This window comes from Pleurodeles waltl, chromosome 4_2 (genome assembly GCF_031143425.1).
Source record: "Pleurodeles waltl isolate 20211129_DDA chromosome 4_2, aPleWal1.hap1.20221129, whole genome shotgun sequence".
NCBI lineage: Eukaryota > Metazoa > Chordata > Amphibia > Caudata > Salamandridae > Pleurodeles > Pleurodeles waltl.
Genome location: NC_090443.1, coordinates 78,771,003 through 78,790,473, shown reverse-complemented (window position 1 = coordinate 78,790,473; position 19,471 = coordinate 78,771,003). Strand labels below are relative to the sequence as shown.

The 19,471-nt window shown below is 46.5% G+C and overlaps 1 protein-coding gene across 2 annotated transcripts in view; it reads right to left on the bottom strand.

Annotated features, from left to right (window-relative positions):
- Positions 1-19,272, bottom strand: part of NAB2 (NGFI-A binding protein 2) — a 134,817-nt gene extending 115,545 nt beyond the window's left edge. Inside the window, exon 1 of one of the 2 annotated variants that reach the window (XM_069230776.1) lies at positions 18,868-19,272. In XM_069230776.1, coding sequence (XP_069086877.1) covers positions 18,868-18,941 — 74 coding nt within the window. In that variant the 5' untranslated portion in view covers positions 18,942-19,272. Of the gene's footprint in view, positions 1-15,902; positions 16,025-18,867 lie in introns of those variants that run through there. The other variant, XM_069230775.1, reaches the window with a different exon arrangement.
- Positions 19,273-19,471: the final 199 nt, after the last annotated feature.

Below are 19,471 nucleotides of genomic sequence, written 5' to 3'. Positions count from 1 at the left end.
GGGTATGCCCAGACGTGGGTCCCGTGCTTCCCATGCCACTGGATTCAAGCTAGCCTGGCTGATGAGGGGTGAAACCCCGAAACCGGTCCCAGGATGCTTGTTTCCGGTCCAGTGAGGACCTGGCTTGGCAGTTCGGGCTGGACTGTTCCCATGAGGAACAGGGTCAAGACTGATTTGCATATGGCTGGGTCCAAACTGGGGTGGCATGTGAGCAAAAGAACGATGGATTAAACCCAGATCTGTGACTGGGGGTGAGTGTTTGACAATGTTCAGCATTCCGTCCATCACTTGTTGTTTTTGCTTTGTCGCCCTAAGTGGGAAGGGTATGCCCAGACATGGGTCCCGTGCTTCCCATGCCACTGGATTCAAGCTAGCCTGGCTGATGAGGGGTGAAACCCCGAAACCGGTCCCAGGATGCTTGTTTCCGGTCCAGTGAGGACCTGGCTTGGCAGTTCGGGCTGGACTGTTCCCATGAGGAACAGGGTCAAGACTGATTTGCATATGGCTGGGTCCAAACTGGGGTGGCATGGTGAGCAAAAGAACGATGGATTAAACCCTGATCTGTGACTGGGGGTGAGTGTTTGACAATGTTCAGCATTCCGTCCATCACTTGTTGTTTTTGCTTTGTCGCCCTAAGTGGGAAGGGTATGCCCAGACGTGGGTCCCGTGCTTCCCATGCCACTGGATTCAAGCTAGCCTGGCTGATGAGGGGTGAAACCCCGAAACCGGTCCCAGGATGCTTGTTTCCGGTCCAGTGAGGACCTGGCTTGGCAGTTCGGGCTGGACTGTTCCCATGAGGAACAGGGTCAAGACTGATTTGCATATGGCTGGGTCCAAACTGGGGTGGCATGGTGAGCAAAAGAACGATGGATTAAACCCAGATCTGTGACTGGGGGTGAGTGTTTGACAATGTTCAGCATTCCGTCCATCACTTGTTGTTTTTGCTTTGTCGCCCTAAGTGGGAAGGGTATGCCCAGACGCACCCCGAAACCGGTCCCAGGATGCTTGTTTCCGGTCCAGTGAGGACCTGGCTTGGCAGTTCGGGCTGGACTGCTCCCATGAGGAACAGGTTCAAGACTGATTTGCATATGGCTGGGTCCAAACTGGGGTGGCATGGTGAGCAAAAGAACGATGGATTAAACCCAGATCTGTGACTGGGGGTGAGTGTTTGACAATGTTCAGCATTCCGTCCATCACTTGTTGTTTTTGCTTTGTCGCCCTAAGTGGGAAGGGTATGCCCAGACGTGGGTCCCGTGCTTCCCATGCCACTGGATTCAAGCTAGCCTGGCTGATGAGGGGTGAAACCCCGAAACCGGTCCCAGGATGCTTGTTTCCGGTCCAGTGAGGACCTGGCTTGGCAGTTCGGGCTGGACTGTTCCCATGAGGAACAGGGTCAAGACTGATTTGCATATGGCTGGGTCCAAACTGGGGTGGCATGGTGAGCAAAAGAACGATGGATTAAACCCAGATCTGTGACTGGGGGTGAGTGTTTGACAATGTTCAGCATTCCGTCCATCACTTGTTGTTTTTGCTTTGTCACCCTAAGTGGGAAGGGTATGCCCAGACGTGGGTCCCGTGCTTCCCATGCCACTGGATTCAAGCTAGCCTGGCTGATGAGGGGTGAAACCCCGAAACCGGTCCCAGGATGCTTGTTTCCGGTCCAGTGAGGACCTGGCTTGGCAGTTCGGGCTGGACTGTTCCCATGAGGAACAGGGTCAAGACTGATTTGCATATGGCTGGGTCCAAACTGGGGTGGCATGGTGAGCAAAAGAACGATGGATTAAACCCAGATCTGTGACTGGGGGTGAGTGTTTGACAATGTTCAGCATTCCGTCCATCACTTGTTGTTTTTGCTTTGTCGCCCTTGTTGTTTTTGCTTTGTCGCCCTAAGTGGGAAGGGTATGCCCAGACGTGGGTCCCGTGCTTCCCATGGCACTGGATTCAAGCTAGCCTGGCTGATGAGGGGTGAAACCCCGAAACCGGTCCCAGGATACTTGTTTCCGGTCCAGTGAGGACCTGGCTTGGCAGTTCGGGCTGGACTGTTCCCATGAGGAACAGGGTCAAGACTGATTTGCATATGGCTGGGTCCAAACTGGGGTGGCATGGTGAGCAAAAGAACGATGGATTAAACCCAGATCTGTGACTGGGGGTGAGTGTTTGACAATGTTCAGCATTCCGTCCATCACTTGTTGTTTTTGCTTTGTCGCCCTAAGTGGGAAGGGTATGCCCAGACGTGGGTCCCGTGCTTCCCATGCCACTGGATTCAAGCTAGCCTGGCTGATGAGGGGTGAAACCCCGAAACCGGTCCCAGGATGCTTGTTTCCGGTCCAGTGAGGACCTGGCTTGGCAGTTCGGGCTGGACTGTTCCCATGAGGAACAGGGCCAAGACTGATTTGCATATGGCTGGGTCCAAACTGGGGTGGCATGGTGAGCAAAAGAACGATGGATTAAACCCAGATCTGTGACTGGGGGTGAGTGTTTGACAATGTTCAGCATTCCGTCCATCACTTGTTGTTTTTACTGTTGTTGTACGACCTAATTTTGGTATATATAGAGAGAGAGATTCAATAAGTCATATCTTGAAACTATTTAAGAAAAAAACTTTGACAAGCAAAATTGATGACTGAGAGGAGAGTGAGAGTCACTGGAGGTTAACATTAAAGACCAAGGTTCAGAAAAAACATTAATTTGGGGAAATCTGCAGCAAGAGAGCCCATGTTCAAGAATCCACAGTGAGGTTCACTGCAAATGCTTAGCAGGAATTTATTTCTTCAAAGAGGTGGTAGTGTTTATTATAATAGTATAGAAAGGACACCACTTTGTATGGTATATGATGGTTGACTGCTAAATTCAGAGACATAATTCTTATATGTGATTTTACCAGACCAGCAGGGTGATCTCAATCCTTGCAGTCCTGGGTATTCTCCCACCTCCTTAAACTAAGTACTGGAAAGGAGCAGAGGACTCAATCTCCTTTGCAAGCCAACCCAATCTTTTACTGTCAGTAGGAAGAACATTTGGGCCCTCATTACGACCCTGGCGGTCTTAAGGTCGCCAGGGTCGCGGTGACGGTTGTACCAGCGCCAATGTGGCGGTCCGACCGCCACATTACGACCGCAGCAGTAGCACGGCGATTGGACCACCAGCACAGACAGTTTTCCTCCACAGGAGGGTCGGGCAGTGCTGGCAGTCCTAATCCACCAGGGCAGCCTTGCAAGCAGAGCCGCCCTGGGGATTACAACCCCCCTTTCCACCAGCGGTTACATGGCGATAACCCCGCATGTAAAGTCTGGCGGAGACGGATGCAGGGTGCCCCATGGAGGCCCATGATCTTGGCTTGGGCAGTGCAGGGGCCCCCCTGGCCAGCCCTGTCGCAAAGTTCACTGTCTGCTTTGCAGACAGTTAATTTGTTCGACGGGTGCTGGTGCACCTACTCACTCCATACAATGTACTCTTCTCCAGACTTCCATGCCCTAAAGATTTCACCAGCTTTGTGGCACTTCAGGACCTCCGGAGAATCGCTGTCTAGAATATAGGCGCCTTGAGCTATTATCAACCACTCATTGGAGGCTAGGCCATTCACAAAGAACTAAATCAATTCTATATAAAACTTATTCTAATAAAAACGGGTGCCCATCCAATGCTTTCATTTAACTATCACCCAACCTGTAGTGGACATTTCATTTCCTAAGCAAATTGACTAAATTTGTAACATACACACAGTTACCAGCTTACATAGAAGAAAATAGAATTCTCTCTGATAATTAAACAGGATTCATCCAACACAGGACTACAGAGTCTGAACTTTTTGCAACATAGGACAACTTCAATACCACACTGGACTCTAATGGAGTAACTAAGCATTTATGTGTAATCATGTATATGAACATCTCCCTGATTCCTCAAATGAATCAAGTCACAATGGGAGCATTTTCTTGATGAGATCTCTATAATGAATATTTCCTAACTTAGGAGGATTCCACCAGAAGGTAGATGTCATCTGCCTAGCTCTCTTCAGACTAGAATAGAAACCTCCTTTCTGACCAAGAAATTCAGAAACTAAAGAGAATCCAGAATGCAGCTGCGAGAAAAATCCCGAATATCAACAGCTGGCTGCGCATCTGTTCTGCATTTCAGCCTCTCCATTAGCTGCCAGTAGCCTGATGTATCCTTTTTACAAGCCGTACGCATCAGTGACAGCAGCAAAGCACGCTTTCCTCTCAAGCACAGAACAGGTACAGCTTCTGCAGCAGCAGGCCCAGGTCACGCTTACCTGAAAGCGAAGCAGCAGCAATGAAAGAATCTCACCTACTGTGCTAGTTCAGCACGGATGTCAACAGTACATCTCACTGCAAGCTCCACTCTCAAACAGAACGGGTACATTATATCAGCAAGCGAGGGCTGTTCAGGAAAAATATGCAGCGCAGCTGACCGTCAGACCGACCAGCCGGTGCATGATTAGGCTATTTTCTGTTTTTATTGTTATGGTTCGGCCATGAATGGCCTTCTGTACCACTCGCTGGGATGTGGAATGGGCCACGTGCCTCTGTGTCACGCAAGTAGGTGTAAGCTTGCAGTTTAAAGTACCACTCAGGCGGGACACTTGATGTGCCCGCAATATTGTTTTAAGAGTCAGTTGACTGCGTGGAGGCCACAACTAATGTGGCGATCTGTTTCTTACGAACCAGAAGGTTAGTGCCTCTCCATGCCCAACTGCCGTAAAAAACAAGCAAAAACAGAAGGAGCCTGCGTACGCCTTTTCAGTGGCTCGTGTCCTGGTCCCCACTGATAAAATGCCCTGACCTTGCTGCAGAGGGACAGGTCCGTACAGTGCACTCTGCCAGAGACCACCAAGCCAACAACTGAACAGGTGCGTCGTGAACCCCCGTTTTAGCAGCTACAGCAGGGATGGGGTTGTTTGTGGGCCTCTTCTGGCTGAGCTTTAAAGGAATAGATCGTCAGCTGAAGAGCAAGCAGGAGCAAGGAGAAATGCAGGATTGGTAAATAGAAAAGAGACAGAAAGGAGGGTGGAAGGAAAGATGGGTGCGAGGGTGGAAGAATGAGTGGGTGCATAAATGAGTGGGTAGATGGATGATTGTGTGAAGGGATGAGTGAATAGTAGGTGGATGGAGAGGAAAGGATGTTAGAAAAAAAGGATGGATAGATGTAAGGATGGGTGAAAATATGGCAAAGTAATGGGTGGGTGAGTGGGTGAAAGGATGAGTGAGTGGATTACAAAGTGGATGGATAAGTGACTGGATGGTAGAGTGGGTGTATCATTGAATTGATGGAGGATGGGTGGATGGCAGAACAGATGGATGGATGGCAGAGTGAGTGAAAGGGTGGATGTCTTAGTGGGTGGACAGATGATAGATGGAGGGATGATAGATGGAGGGATGGATGGATGGAGGAGGGAATATCGAATGATGGACAGAATAAATGCATGACAGAAGGTAAAGGCGAAATAGTGGACACTACTGGGTGGATGGAAGGGGAAAAGGATAAATGGTTAGATGCTTGGCTGGAAGAGACAAGGGAGCTCTTCTAGTAAGGATTGGGCTCGCTTGCGCCGTCGCTAGCTTGGAGCCATCAGAGCTCGGTTTTCTCACAGTCTGGTGCACAGGACCACTTGGAGCACCGCACCAGTGACAACCAAAAGTTGGTAAAATCTGCTATAACAAAAAAAAAAAACTTCCAAAACTCACACAGCAATGCGGATTGGCCACAAATGTGCCTGAGGTGGAAACAAGAGATGCAAGTGAAAGGGTGCAGTTTAGGACCAGTCTTGTGTGTTTTTCACGAGGGGACATAAGTAGAAGCTGCATTGCAGGTGTGAAGGTCCTCACAAGCTGAATTTGTTTGCCATCCCTAAAAGACTAAAACAGCTCTAAAGAATCCCTTTAATGGCCACAGGCCGCAACAAATAGGTATCCAGAGTCCACATAACACCCATTCCTCCCAACAGCCTCCTGACAGCTGCTCCCCGCTCTGGTGGAGAAAGGCCACTAGTGCGTAACCGTAAAGGGAAGCACTTACAGTCAGGCGATCCCCCTTAGCTCTCCATCTGTTAGACGTGGAACGAGTTTGACTCGTTGGCCGAGACAGCTCTGTGAAAGGGCAACGCCGGCTGGCCAACATGCAACACGTAGGCTGCTTCATCCCAAGAGACACGTGCTTTTTTAGCTTCTATGTGGGAAGTGAAACACTGAAAAATTGTTTGGTTGATGAGCGGGTCGAGGAAGCTCGACACTGCAAGCTTTTTCTCTCCCCCATACTTTCTTCCCACCTCTTTTATCATCCTACACTGTTCCTTGTTTCTTCACTTGGTCTAATCCCCTGTTCACCCTCCTGACTTCGGGCTCCCTCTCCCTTCCTCAGTCCAGGTGTCGGGGATCTAAGCCCCACTTCCTTCATCTCAGGATAACAGTGCAGCGATGCTGCGTGGGTTTGACCTGAAGGTGACATCCAGTGAAGGGAAAGCAGTTCTCTCTGCGGGTGGTGCATCTCTTACAATCGTCGATAGGCTCCCTAGTGTGATTGCCTGATGAAATCTCCTCTGGTTTTGAGACGTTTTGTGACAACATTAACCGAATGGCCCCTTAAAGTGTTTACACATTTTGCCAACGCTCTTGTGAGCCGCAGGTATTATTCCAGGTTCCCCGAGAGCGTTGCATGTTGACAAGCACTTGACTGCTTTTTCTGTTAAAAACCTTGGACTTCCCCAGCGGTGTGAATCGTGTGCTCATCTCTAAGTGAGGTCAGTGATCCCGCACACAAGTTCCTCATAGGTGCAGCTCTGTTTCCTCACATAAAGGGCTATAAAAGAGGAGGTTTATCTGGTTTTCCACACAGCCAAGGTGGTACTGTTGACAGACATGGTCTGGCATTGCTTTCCTTGTCTACCTATGACGGCTCTTTCGATCATTTGTCTTTGATCACGGACGCAGCTCCAGGACATCAATGACCTGTTTCTGGGCTCTTCGCTGTAATCATTGTGCTTTTTGTTTTTTCCCGACTGTATCTATGTTTCTTTAGTGTTTTACTAGCCGACAAGAAGTGTGTGATTTGGTTTTCTACCGTGGACTGGTTTGGAGTGGACTGGATTGGAGTGATAGTGCTGGGGTGGGATAGATTGGATTGGGGTGGAGTGGGCTGGATTTGAGTGGGATGGTTTATAGTGCAGTAAATTGGAGTGAGGTGGAATGGCGTGGATCAGATTGCATTAGAGTATATTGGATGGGACTGTAGTGGGGTGGATTGGATTAAAGTGGGGTGGATTGGATGGTAGTGGGGTGGATTGGGCTGGAGTGGGGTGGGGTGGACTGGAATGGAGTGGACTGGAATTTGGGGTCAGATGTAGCAAAGATTTTTACCCATTCTGTGTCTATGGGAAATAGTGTTCGTACATATGGCCCTTGGTGTTTTAGAGTGAGGTGGATTGGACTAGGATGGATTGACTTGGGTGAGGTGGATCAGATTAGGTGGAGTGAATTGGATTGTTGTAGAGTGGGGTGCACTGGAGTAGAGTGCATGGACTGGCATTGAGTGGGGGTGAATTGGACAGGAGTGGAATGGGGTGGATTAGAGTGGGTGGTTTGGATTGGAGTAGGCTGGACAGAAATGGAGTGAGGTGGATTGGGCTGGGGTGGACTGGAGTGGGTGGGGTGACTGGGGTGAGGTGGATTAGATGAACTGGATTGGAGTGGGGTGGATTGGATTGGGGTGGGATGGATTGGATTGAGGTGGATTGGATTGGGGCTGGGTGGATTGGAGTGGGGTGGGTTGCTAGGTGGGTGGAATGAGTTGGAGTGGGATGATTAGATTGAGTGGGGTGTAGTAAATGGGGTGGATTGGCCTGGAGTTGGGTGGGTTGGGTGGACTGCAGTGGGTATACTGGAGTGGCTGTACTGCGGTGAGGTGGATTACAGTGGAGAGGGAAGCACTGGAGTGGAGTGGAGTGGAGTGGGGTGGACTGGACTGGAGTGGGGTGCATTAAGGTGGACTGAATTGGAGTGGGATAGATTATATTGGAATGGGGTAGAGTGGATTTGAATGGATGGATTGTAGTATAATGGATGGGATTGAAGTGGGTGGACTAAAGTGCAGTGGATTGGATTGGAGCAGTTTGGATTGGAGTTGGGTGCGGTGGATTAGATTGGTGTGTGGTGGATTGGAGTGTGTTGGATTGGACTGGAGTGTGGTGGAGTGAGGTGGATTGGATTTGTGTGGGGTATGTTGGATTGGTGGGGATTGGAGTGGGGTGGCTTGGGGCGGGGTGCGCAGTTTTGGATTGGAGTTGGGTGGATTGGATTGGTGTAGGGAGGATTGGGTTCTGGTGAATTGGACCACAGTAGGGTGGACTGGATTGGATTGGGGTGGATTAATGTGGGGTGGGGTTATTGGGATGGATTGGATTGAGTGGGGTGGATTGGATGGGGCTAATTGGAATGGGGATGATTGGACTGGGGTGGATTGTGGGCTGGACTTGAGTGGGGTGAATTGGATTGGTGTGGGGGTGGACTGGGGTGGAGTGGATTGATGTGGGGTGTGGGTGGACCGGAGTGGGACAGATTAGACTGGAGTAGGGTGGATTGGTGTGTACTGTATGATTATATGTTAAAGCATAATTTAGGAAATTACACAGAAGAGAGACACAATGTTGCTTTGCAATATTTAGAACAAGATAATCGTCATCTTTTGACAACAGCTAGCGCCCACGAGAAAAAAAAAAACAAAACATGAGTTTAAAGTGAGAAAAGAAGACTTGGTAAAATAAAAGAATAAATGTAACTATAGAAAATAAAACTTTGTAATTATGTTTGTCCTGCTAGGCTCGTTTTTCCCAGTCACACACTTTCTGTTTTCAGGGCTCTAGAAGTCAAAAGAAGTACCTAGGTCACAGCAGGAGCAGTGGACAGGCACTCATTAAGTTGAATCAATCTGTGCTTGGTCCTTACTCCACAGAAAGCAATGGAAATGATGCAAGGCCTTTAGTGACCAATTATGAGGCTGTAAAGAAGAGAGCCATGTAAACCAACAAATGGTAAGCAATAGGTGGGCTCCAAGCCCTTTTTGTTAACAATAGTGTCTTGCAAGCGAGACACATGTGCTAGCGCATGCACTCAAAAGATCAACCCTAAAAAAGTGAAGCCGGGCTGAGGGTGAGCCTCCCTACACAACATACAAGGGTGAGGTTGGGGCGCATAAGCTGACAGCAGCTTTCAGCTTCCTTTGATGGACTGGGACTTACTTTTCCCTGAAAAGAGAAGAGTTCAGGGAAAGAAGGGCTCATTGTGATAAAAAGTTGGGAAAAAGAAGGAAAGGGTGGACGGAGTAAACATTCCACTCGGAAACAGTAACTGGCATTGGTGACTTTCCTGAGATGAGAAGTCCTACACCTAGATAAGAGGGATTAGGAAAGTTTCATTTCACTGGGGTACAGTGCCTAACTCCTGCTCTAAATCATCTAATTATTAGTAAAAACATGGAGGCAGAGGCAATGTGCCAACTCTACATGAAAAGCGTGATATATCAGGGGAGAAGGGCTTACACAACAACAGACATTGTAAATAAAACCTTATCATCATCCTGCTATGTATGGGTCAAACTGAAACTATCATCCTACTTGACCTAGCAGCAACTTATCAAACAATGGACTACTAAATGGTCTTCCTTCTATTAAATATTTACATAAAGCCACTGTCCTAAGTTGTCAGCCAATACCAGCTACAATTGTAAATGTAGACATACTATATTCTCTTTTGTCTTTGAGCCAGGCTATTGTAGGAGAGATCTAAGCCACTAAAACTTGCTAGAACCTTTTATTAAATGCACTGATCTTCGTGTTTAAGATTAATCTTTTTCACCACACAAACAAACTGCAGGTACTAAGTTGTGCGGATATTTACAATGTGATCAATTTACTTTTTAAAGGGCAGAATTTCATGACCAAATACTAATGAAATGTTACTTGTAATTTTACTTTTCCATCAGTTGGGCTCTCTCTGATTTCGTGAAAGGTAGAATATGCCCACACTTTTTAAAGATAAATATTTTAAAATGTGAAAATAATATACTAAAGAAAGCATGCCTCAAGCAGATATTTTCTGTTTTATATTTTTGCAAAAACATCCATCGATCAGCCAAACCAGCCATAATAAAGTATACATAGCGGAAAAACACCAACCAAGCAATGTCTGTATAAAAGAAAAAGAAAGCAGGAATGGGAGGGGAATAGCTCTTATCCCTGATACCACCAGAGAAAAGAACAGTCTGGCCTGTTTGTGCTGAATCTATTTGCTGATCACTTTGAGGATCAGTGAAACTAGAGAAAGGTGTGTAGTTGCCTTTGTTGTGCATTTGGATAAAGGCTGTGGGAACATCATGGTATCATTTTTTGGTGCTTTATTTGATTTCGTGGTGAATAGATCACTTTCTGAAAAAAATCCTCACCTTCAGAAGAATTCAGAGAGTGCAATGTTTGTGTTGCTCTAGTCAGTATCTGCTGAGTTCATGCATTCTATCTGAGTTACTAGAAGGTAAACTGCCCTTTTGAAGATGTTCTTCACTGGCAGTCAGTGCCATATCATCAGTGCTTCCTCTGACGGAACTTTAAACCTCTCACTTCTTTAATGTTTAGCTAATACATAGTGATGGTGCTATCCATTTGAATAAGAATCACATAATGTGATCACTTGCAGAAATTATAAGCGGGCTACATAGACTGCTCTCAGTACATCTAGTGTTATTTTATGGATGTTCCTGCATGATCCCTTCCCTTACAACCCCAGATTGTTCATATGTGCTCCCCATCCCTTAACTGAGAAGTCATTTGCCTCGGTCTGTCCTATAGATGAGAGCTGCAATGTGACTTCTTTCAACACATTCTTCTGACAAAAAAAATGAAGACTGGGTTGCAAGGAGATTTTGCCCTCCTAAACCAATGGCTTCTAGTTCCACTGGCCTTCCAGACATGTTTAGAGAGATCTCATGTACAGTAAGGAATTTGGCACAAAGAAGATGTACAGCAACACCGTGGCAAGAAGTTAGAAGAACTAATTATTAGAAGACGAGTAATCTGAAAACTGTGACAATGTCTCTCGATAGATAGCAGCCTATCCCTTGAATGGGAACTCTTGCTTTCCTTGATTCTGGTGCTGCTCCAAATTATTAAATGTCCTGTATTGAAGTGAGGGATGATTAGTCCACATTGATGTTATAAACACTAGATACAGTTCTTTTCTTACCCTTCAGTATTGTCGAAACCTCAGCAGAGAGTCTGTTTCAGAAACCAGCCGTCCAGCTAACAGTACATGAAAATCCACTTATGACGAAGAACGGCTGCTACCACTGCCACACACTTAAAGTGTGCTAGAGTGGCTGATTTCAAGCCAGAAAGTTGGACCTCGTACTCCTAGTGATTCTTCACAATTCAGACCTCAAGACATCTCTATGTTTTAAACACACTGGGGTAGGGAGTATGTGTTTAAGCCTATGCAGAACACCAATGATGTTTATGAGGAAATATCAGATGAAGCACCAACGTTAAGAATTTGACCAGGTTGACCCACCTGTTTTCTATTTTTAAAATGCAGAGCTGGGCATAATTCTTGTTTAGGCCTTCTTTGTTGATTAGGGAGTACAAGTAATGCATGCGCGTTTTACCCCGGAGTTTTGTATCAGACTCAAATGCATTTCCTTTATTAGTTTGTTTGCTTCCTGTAATAGCTGGTAAGGAACAGAAGGATCAATATATCACAAAACCTCACACTCTACATGTATTCCTTCTACATATAAAAATCATTCAACAATGACCTTGGACCCAGTAATATGGAAGTGATGCACATGTGTACCCTAAAGATTGGGAATCGAGGAGTTTTGGACTTTTCTTGTTTTCGTAATATGTGTGTGTGAGGTGTAACTTTTAGATACTGGTGCTGGGGATTAGGTTATGGGGTTTGCGACAGTGAAACACTTAGAAAAAAATAGAAAATATGTATTATTCATATTGAGGTTTTTAATACAATTGTGCAACTACATGTGGTATGAGAAATAAACAGATGTTATTTTGATACACTTAGAGTTATATGCCATGGATCATAGCTGAATGAGTTTTCTCTTCGAAGGAATACAGTTTGAGTGGGAGGTTTTGTGATATACTGATAATGTAATTACTGTATCCTTTGAACTCGATATTGGGAAAATTCCTCCTTTTCTCCATGCTTGTGCCATAAGCATTTTAGCCTTTCCTTTCGTCTTCATAATTTTATTTGGGTGCTATCCAAAATGGGTACAGTTAGTGAGGGGAAGGTCTGGTATATTTTTGCTGCGCTTGTCGAAGAAGTCAGTCCCAATCCAGTGCCGTCTTTGCTACACACAAAACGTACCAGCATCTGCTACTTGCTAAACAATCAAACCAATTTTCTACGCAAGAGGTGACCTAATTGTTTGCCACAACGGTTACCAAGATTCCCAGATGACTAAAGAAGGAAAGCAGTGCATATCAGAATGGCCGAAAGCAAGGGACGTCTGTAATAGACCAAAGATGGATAAAAGTAATTGTTGTATTGAGTCTCAGGCAAAGGCATTATATTGACATGGCCAGACTCAGGAATTAAGCTCCCCTTCGTCACAGGTGTGCAAAATAACACATTCCTTGAAGATACTGATCCCAAAACCTGAACTTAACAACCCCATGTTATTGGACTCGCTATAGATCATCTGTAGTAGCACTGAAAAAAAACCTCACGCACCAGTAAAACATTGCTTATTGGTTAAGTTATTAAAACTGGCATTTCATGTGCTGGAAGACGTGAAAGAATAGCGCTATTTCTTTTGCTCGAAGGTCAAACAGATACTCAAACACCGATTCACCGACTGAACACCAGATTTTGTATTAGAAGAGTTAAGATGTGGTTTTCTCATCACATGCACCAGTACTTCAATTATAAAGATGCTCACAACTAAACATGGCCCTGAAGTTGCTACAGCTGATTGCAACCGTGTCTTGCTGTGAGAACTCAATAGCATCCCTACTGTGATGTCAGTCTATTATAAACCTTGCTGATGAGGAGCCGCCAGAAAAGGTCCAAAGCAACAACAGAGGCATGCTGAAACTAGAGTGTTGTAGTTTTCCATCTATAATGGTTATGTTCCTTTAGGAGAGTGGTGTCATCTTTAGGTCTCGGGATTCCAGGGGTGACAGTTGTGGGAGACTGGAGTGGGGGCGAGCTGAAGAGAGTACTGCCTTGAGATGAATGCTAATAAAGGACTTCAAAAATCAAGAGAGAGGTACTTGGTGTCACAGAGCATTAGATATGGGGAGGCTAGGACCTGAAGTGTTGTTAGTGTAAATGCAGACAATTATTATGTGACTTTTTAGGTTTATTCCCAACCCACACGTGTAGGCGGGTTATTTTGTTTTAAGTTTTGGCACAAACATAAGAACTAATATCTACTAGCTGTGAAGAGAACTGAATGTCTAAAAGAACTAGATGACTGAAGCTCACATCCCACCAGTATGCAGTAGGTTTCTACAAATCGTCCATCTGGCTCAGCAAAGGGAATTGCATTAGGTTGGGATTCAAAACTGGAAATTGAAATGGGAAACTGAAGACCTCAAATGTAGGACCACTTGGAAACTTTTAGAAACTTTTGTGTGCGCAATACAAACATCCTGGCTTCTTAGACCTAGAGAAATTTAGTTGGGTCTTAACGTGTGCTAGTGTTAGTAGCAGCAAGAGTTTTCTGTGCTTCAATCTTGAGATCCCTGTATTCCTTACCCAAGGGCTAAGAGAGCTAATTTCACACAGAGGCAGCATGGGCAAAGAAGCATCATCTGTCAAGAGAACCATTTGGACAAAGACATAAGAAGTATTTGTAAATCCAATAATTTTCACTTTTGTTCTTAAGCATTGACAACAGTAAAACGAAATGCCTGCTGAAGTGCAAAGCAAGTCAAAACAAAAGATTTAAAAAAAAGATTGCTTTGTGAATACAATGAAGGGGTGAGATACTGGATGAAATGTGTGATGACAGATAATATAATGGCGGCAGAAGGATAAGCACAAAAGAGCCAATAGAAAGAAGGTGAAATATACACAAACGTGATGGATGGAAAGCTTGCATTAATCTCCGCCACTATTAATTAATCTGGCTGCATCCCAGTCCATTGTTATGTTTTTGGAATATCCAAAACAACTCCGTTTAGATCAGTGCTTAATTTGTGCTTGTTGTTTCCAGTGCGGAGCATCATAAATATTTTTGAGGGCCAGCACTTATTTTTCTGCCTCAAGCATTTACTGCGAGCAAAAGCCACATATGGGAAAGATGGAGGAAGAGAAAATATAAAAAGTGTCACAATGGGAGAAGGCAGAAAGCTGCAAAGTGCGCTGAAGGGGCAGGGAGTGGCTGTAAATGGATTGAAGAGTCTTGAGATGGCTTCAGGATTACTCTTCCTCAGTATTCTGTGTTTGCATATTTAATTGCAGCAGCCGCGTGTTCAAGAGGAGGGATTTGGGCACTGGCACTTTATTTACAAACTAGGCACTGATTTAGACCCAGCAATAGGCAAATCAGTCCTCACCTTACTTCATGTGGAACAACTTAGCCCAAACTGCCAGGTCAGATCCTCTCTAAACCAGAACACAAGCAACCAATGAGTTGCAGCTGACACACTAAGGGCAAAGGATATGCCCTAACGTGGGTCTCATGCTCATAGTGCCATAGCACTCAGCCTACACACTACTGATGACACCCAAGCAGGGAGTTGCAGGTGGTCCTTTCCAGGGGGTTACCGGGCTGGGCGCTTTTTATTGTAGCAGGGTCAAGACTATATACTCCTGTGGGCAGATCCAAGATGTGATTGACAATGTTCCAAGCCAGGGGCTGAAGTTTCCTGAGCCAAAGAAGCAAACGGTTGAAGGAGCTGCAACATTTTCTCTATAAATGGCACAAGCGCCAGCACATAACAAACCTAAAGTGGAGTGTTATGGCAGGGGATCGAAGCCAGGCTGGTGTGTGGTAAATGTGGCTACTCATATATTTATGATTATCTAATCCTCTGCAATGAAGAGCCTTACGAACGGGGCCAAACCAGCAATTCTCCCACACCGGGATTTCCCCTGGGGGCTGCAGGTTCAGGGTCTGTGTTTAGAGCGGGAGGGGCAGCTATGACCCAACTATGTCCCCAGGGCCCTATTCTAGTCAAGGCCTACTGCAGTGGTGCTGGTTTGAACATTTTTACGGGGGCTGGTTTTTGTTTCCAGTCCGCCTTGCTTGAGAAAGATTTGAAGCTCAAAGTGAAATGGTTGCTGGAGTTTTTCCATTCTATTGGCTTGCAGTTAAGTCGAAAAACTACCTTGCTGCCCCTTACAGACGGGAGCAGTACCTCAGCTCCCTCCACATGCAGTCTCCTCTTGTTGCACCCAGACTGTACCCATTGGGCTGCTGTTCAGCACCACAACTGAGTGACATTTTCTGACCTGTCGGCCACAACCCAACGCAACGAAGCTAGCCTCTCACGTGGCCACTCCCATTTCAAATGAAGCACTATACTATTTATATGAGTTTGGAAGTATGTGGGTGCATCTTTGTTAATCACATGATTCGCAAAGCGTACCCCATCCCAAATTTTATTTGGGGACATAAATGTTTCAGACTGTTTACGCATCACAAATCAATAACTGTCACTTAATTGGCTTCATAAATCACGCCCCTTTGGCTAGTCGAGTCATCATCCACCAGGCCATAAATCAAGTAGACAGGTATATTGCTGGCTTCTCATAAAGTCATAAGTCATGCCGTAAAGCTTTTTGACGGTTAGTGATGTCAATGGAGTCTCAGAGCTGGAGTACTTTCGGTGAGGGGGATAACCCACAATTTCTTTTAGGTTTAAGTCGTACCTTTGCCTACTCGGTGTGGTCCGCCGCCTGGTGGACATGGGCTGCTCCTGCCGTTTTCTGTGTACCACCCATCTCTGATCCCCTTACTCTGCTGTAAGCCATCCCAAGGTGAGTAGCGTGGTCTGCGTGGCCTTTCACACCCTCCTTAAGCTCCTCTCATTTATCTCCATTACCGCCGACCTCCGTTTGCTGCAACAGTTCTGCGGTTAGGTGTGGGTGGGTTTTCTTAATGTCGCACCCGTCTCGATAGAAAGCGCGGGACCGCGGTGTGTGACGCTTAAATGTGTTTAATTTGTCCTAGGGGTAATTTTGACTTCCGCTCCGCCCTCCTATTGCCTGCAGGATTTGCACTATTTCATCTGGTTTGGAGCAGTTTCCCTCTTCGTCCTCTTCCCTCCGCCTCTTGGGGGTGGGGTGCCATTTCCTGCCTTTTGTCGTCCCTTTCGGGGCTGTCCACATTACCGGGCCTCTTATGACCCCTTTGGGTGTGGGCCTCTCAGTGCTTAATTTGTGAATAAAAACGTGCCGGTGCCCAAAGCTCTCCTGTGAAACACGCAGCTGCTACAATTAAATGTGCAAGACACAGACCATCAAGGCAGCCTAATCCTAAAGCCTTCTCGGGCCTCTTTAATCCGTTCACAGCCACTCCCTGCCTCTTCAGCTCACTCTTGCAGCCTTCTGCTCTCTCCCTGTGTACGCTTTTTCGTTTTTCTCTTCCTCCACCTTTCTCTTATGTCTTTTGCTCGAAGTAAATGCCTGATGCAGAAAACTAAGCGCCGGCCCTCAAAAATAAGTGCCAGTGTCCAGCACCGGAAACAATTTAGGCACTGCGGGCCTCTGTTCTTCTGCTTCCACAAGGTGTCCCGCTTGTGAAGAGTGGAACACTGCGACAGGAAAACAGCCATGAACGAGAGGGTATGACAGAGGATGGAACAGGGGAACAGCCTCTGGGGTGGAACTATGGGACCTTGTGTAGCGGTGGGGTAGTGGGAAACTGAATATCCATGGAAGTCAGGGAGCTTGTCAGAATGGGAGCAGTGCATAATTTGTGCTTGTTGGTTCCGGTGCTGAGCACCGGCATTTATTTGTGAGGGCCGGAGTTTATTCTTTTGCCTCAGGCATTTGGCGCGAGCAAAAGACACATATGGGAAAGAGGGGGGAAGGGAAAAACGAAAAAAAGTCACAAAGGGAGAAAGTAGAAAGCTGCTAGTGTGAGTTGAGGGCGCTGTGACTGGCAGTAAATGGATTGAAGAGGCTCGAGATGGCTTCAGGATTACGCCACCTCAATATTCCGTGTTCCCACATTTAATTGCAGGAGCCGCGTGTTTAACAGGAGGGCTTTCGACACGTTTTTATTTACAAATTAAGCACTGAGTGGGAGTATTGTGGCCTGGGCTGATGCGAGAGACAGGGCAGGGGGATTTGTCAGCAGTGAGGGCTCTGAAGGGGGACATACTTTGTAACAAAATTAATATTGCCCAAGGGAAAGTCTGAGTCAGATGATGCACATAGGAGCCTGCAAGAGGCCAAGTTACTTGATTTTTGGAAAGTCAACCGAAGATATCACTCTCCCACATTTTCTTTGACTGCCAGGGGATACTAAGTGTTCAAAAGCGTTTGCAAGCGCTCTGGGGGACCAGCTTTTCTCATGTACGTGTAAAGGTTAAAAAAATGAAAACTTGCACTCTGCAAAGCATCTTTGAAGAGCGTCACATTCGCCTTGTACCGTTATTGATTTAAGTGACCGTTTTAACTTATTCATGCCAAGGACGAAGCGACCGAATGGCTAATAAAAATTCGTGAAAAATGACATGTCCATTGTCTTGCACTAATTTGATTTGCAGGACATTTCCTAGAGGCCCAAACGATTTTTACACGGATTACGTTAAATATAGACTTCTGCATTTTTAACGTTTTAAGTAATATTAAGAGTTCGGTGTTCCTGGATACCTTTCTTCGTGGTGGCGTGTTTTGGCGTTAAAAGGTCTGGAGAGGGAAGGTACAGAGTGGTGTGGTATACATGACAGGCTTGAACACACCTGCAGCCCTCAGGTAAGCAAAGCACGAACAGCCAGAGGCGCTTTGGTGCTTCGTGGGCAGCATGAGGCGGTGAACAGATTCTACAGTTCAATGCAGCGCTTTGAATGAGCAGGCACTGTCAAATACTGAGTTCCTTCACATCTTTAATTTGATAAGGAGATTACCTGCACTTGCTAGCCCTGCTAAAGTGCATTTATTGCCAGAGTACCTGCACTCGTCGTGAGCAAACAGGTTCCCTAAACAGTGAGTACCTGCACTTTTATATTTCCATTTAAAGCATTGGTACAATGCTATATGTTCGCATCTTGTTCTGCAGTATAAGAGTAAAATTCCGGGCAAACCCAAATCAACGTTCCCCTTCCCCATCCAAGGGCTGTAAAGTGAGTACCTTAAATTGTGTTAGACACTTGTCATTTACTCGCGTTAGAAAGGGCACAAGAAAGGTGGAAAGTACTGACTAACAACATGTTGTATACGTGTACAAACACACCCCTAAATCCCAATTGCCCCTCCCACGCAAACCCACCCACGTGCTCATTTATTTCAATTCAGACACGCCTCGCCCCTCACGGACGCTTCTAAAACATCCCTTTGTTACCGTAGCCCTCGGTTCACGGGACAGTGTAAGCTGAAATGGGCGCGGAAGGACAGCGATCCTCTTGAAGTAAATCTAAGGGAACTTTGGGCACGATGTGCCCTGCTAGTGTGATTCCAAAGAAGTCAGGGTCATTTAGTTGGGTGGGAAGGTGATGATGCTTCCACAGAGGGTGGTCGCTAAAAGGCACGTGTGCATTCCTTTTCCTCCAACCCCACAAATCCCCGTAAATCTGTGGCCGCCCTCTGTTGCTTCGTAACAACCCGCAGAGCCTTAGAGTCACCACAACAGAGCAGGCCTCTGTCCTCCACCCCCCGGCCCCGGACTCGCCTTGATTTTGACGCCTGCTTGCTATCCTCCGTACCGCCTGCCCTGCCAGTGGTGTGGGTCGGTGCCTTCTGCATGTGGTATCGGGTAACTCCAAGACTCCGGGGAAGAAAAGCCAACTGACGGGGCTCCACTTTCGGGCCTCTCTCGCGCAGGCAGCCGCACTCTGACGGCCCCCGGTTCTCTCCCTCTCTGCCCGAGCTCTCTCGCCTGCTCTCCGGCTGGGCTGCGCGGCTTCCACCCACACATGCAGCGTAATCGCGGCGCTGGCTGGCAGCTTGTGTAGGAGGACCGGTGTGGGAGGAACGGAGCTTACTCCGAGGACAGCGAGGGGAGTTGTAATCTCCGGACCGAGGCAGACCCGTGGGAGGGAGAGAGAGCGAAGCAGAGCGTGTGGGAAGAGACGCGCAGTCACACTAACTCAGAAACGCAATCAAAGTCAGAAACTTTGTTTTATAATATATATATATATATATATATATATATATATATATATATATATATATATATATACTATAACCTATGCCCGAAACCGGAATTGCGAAATCTCTGCTGCTCATGACAGCGAATAACGCAATGCCTACTCTGGTTCAGTTGTCGGCGGAGA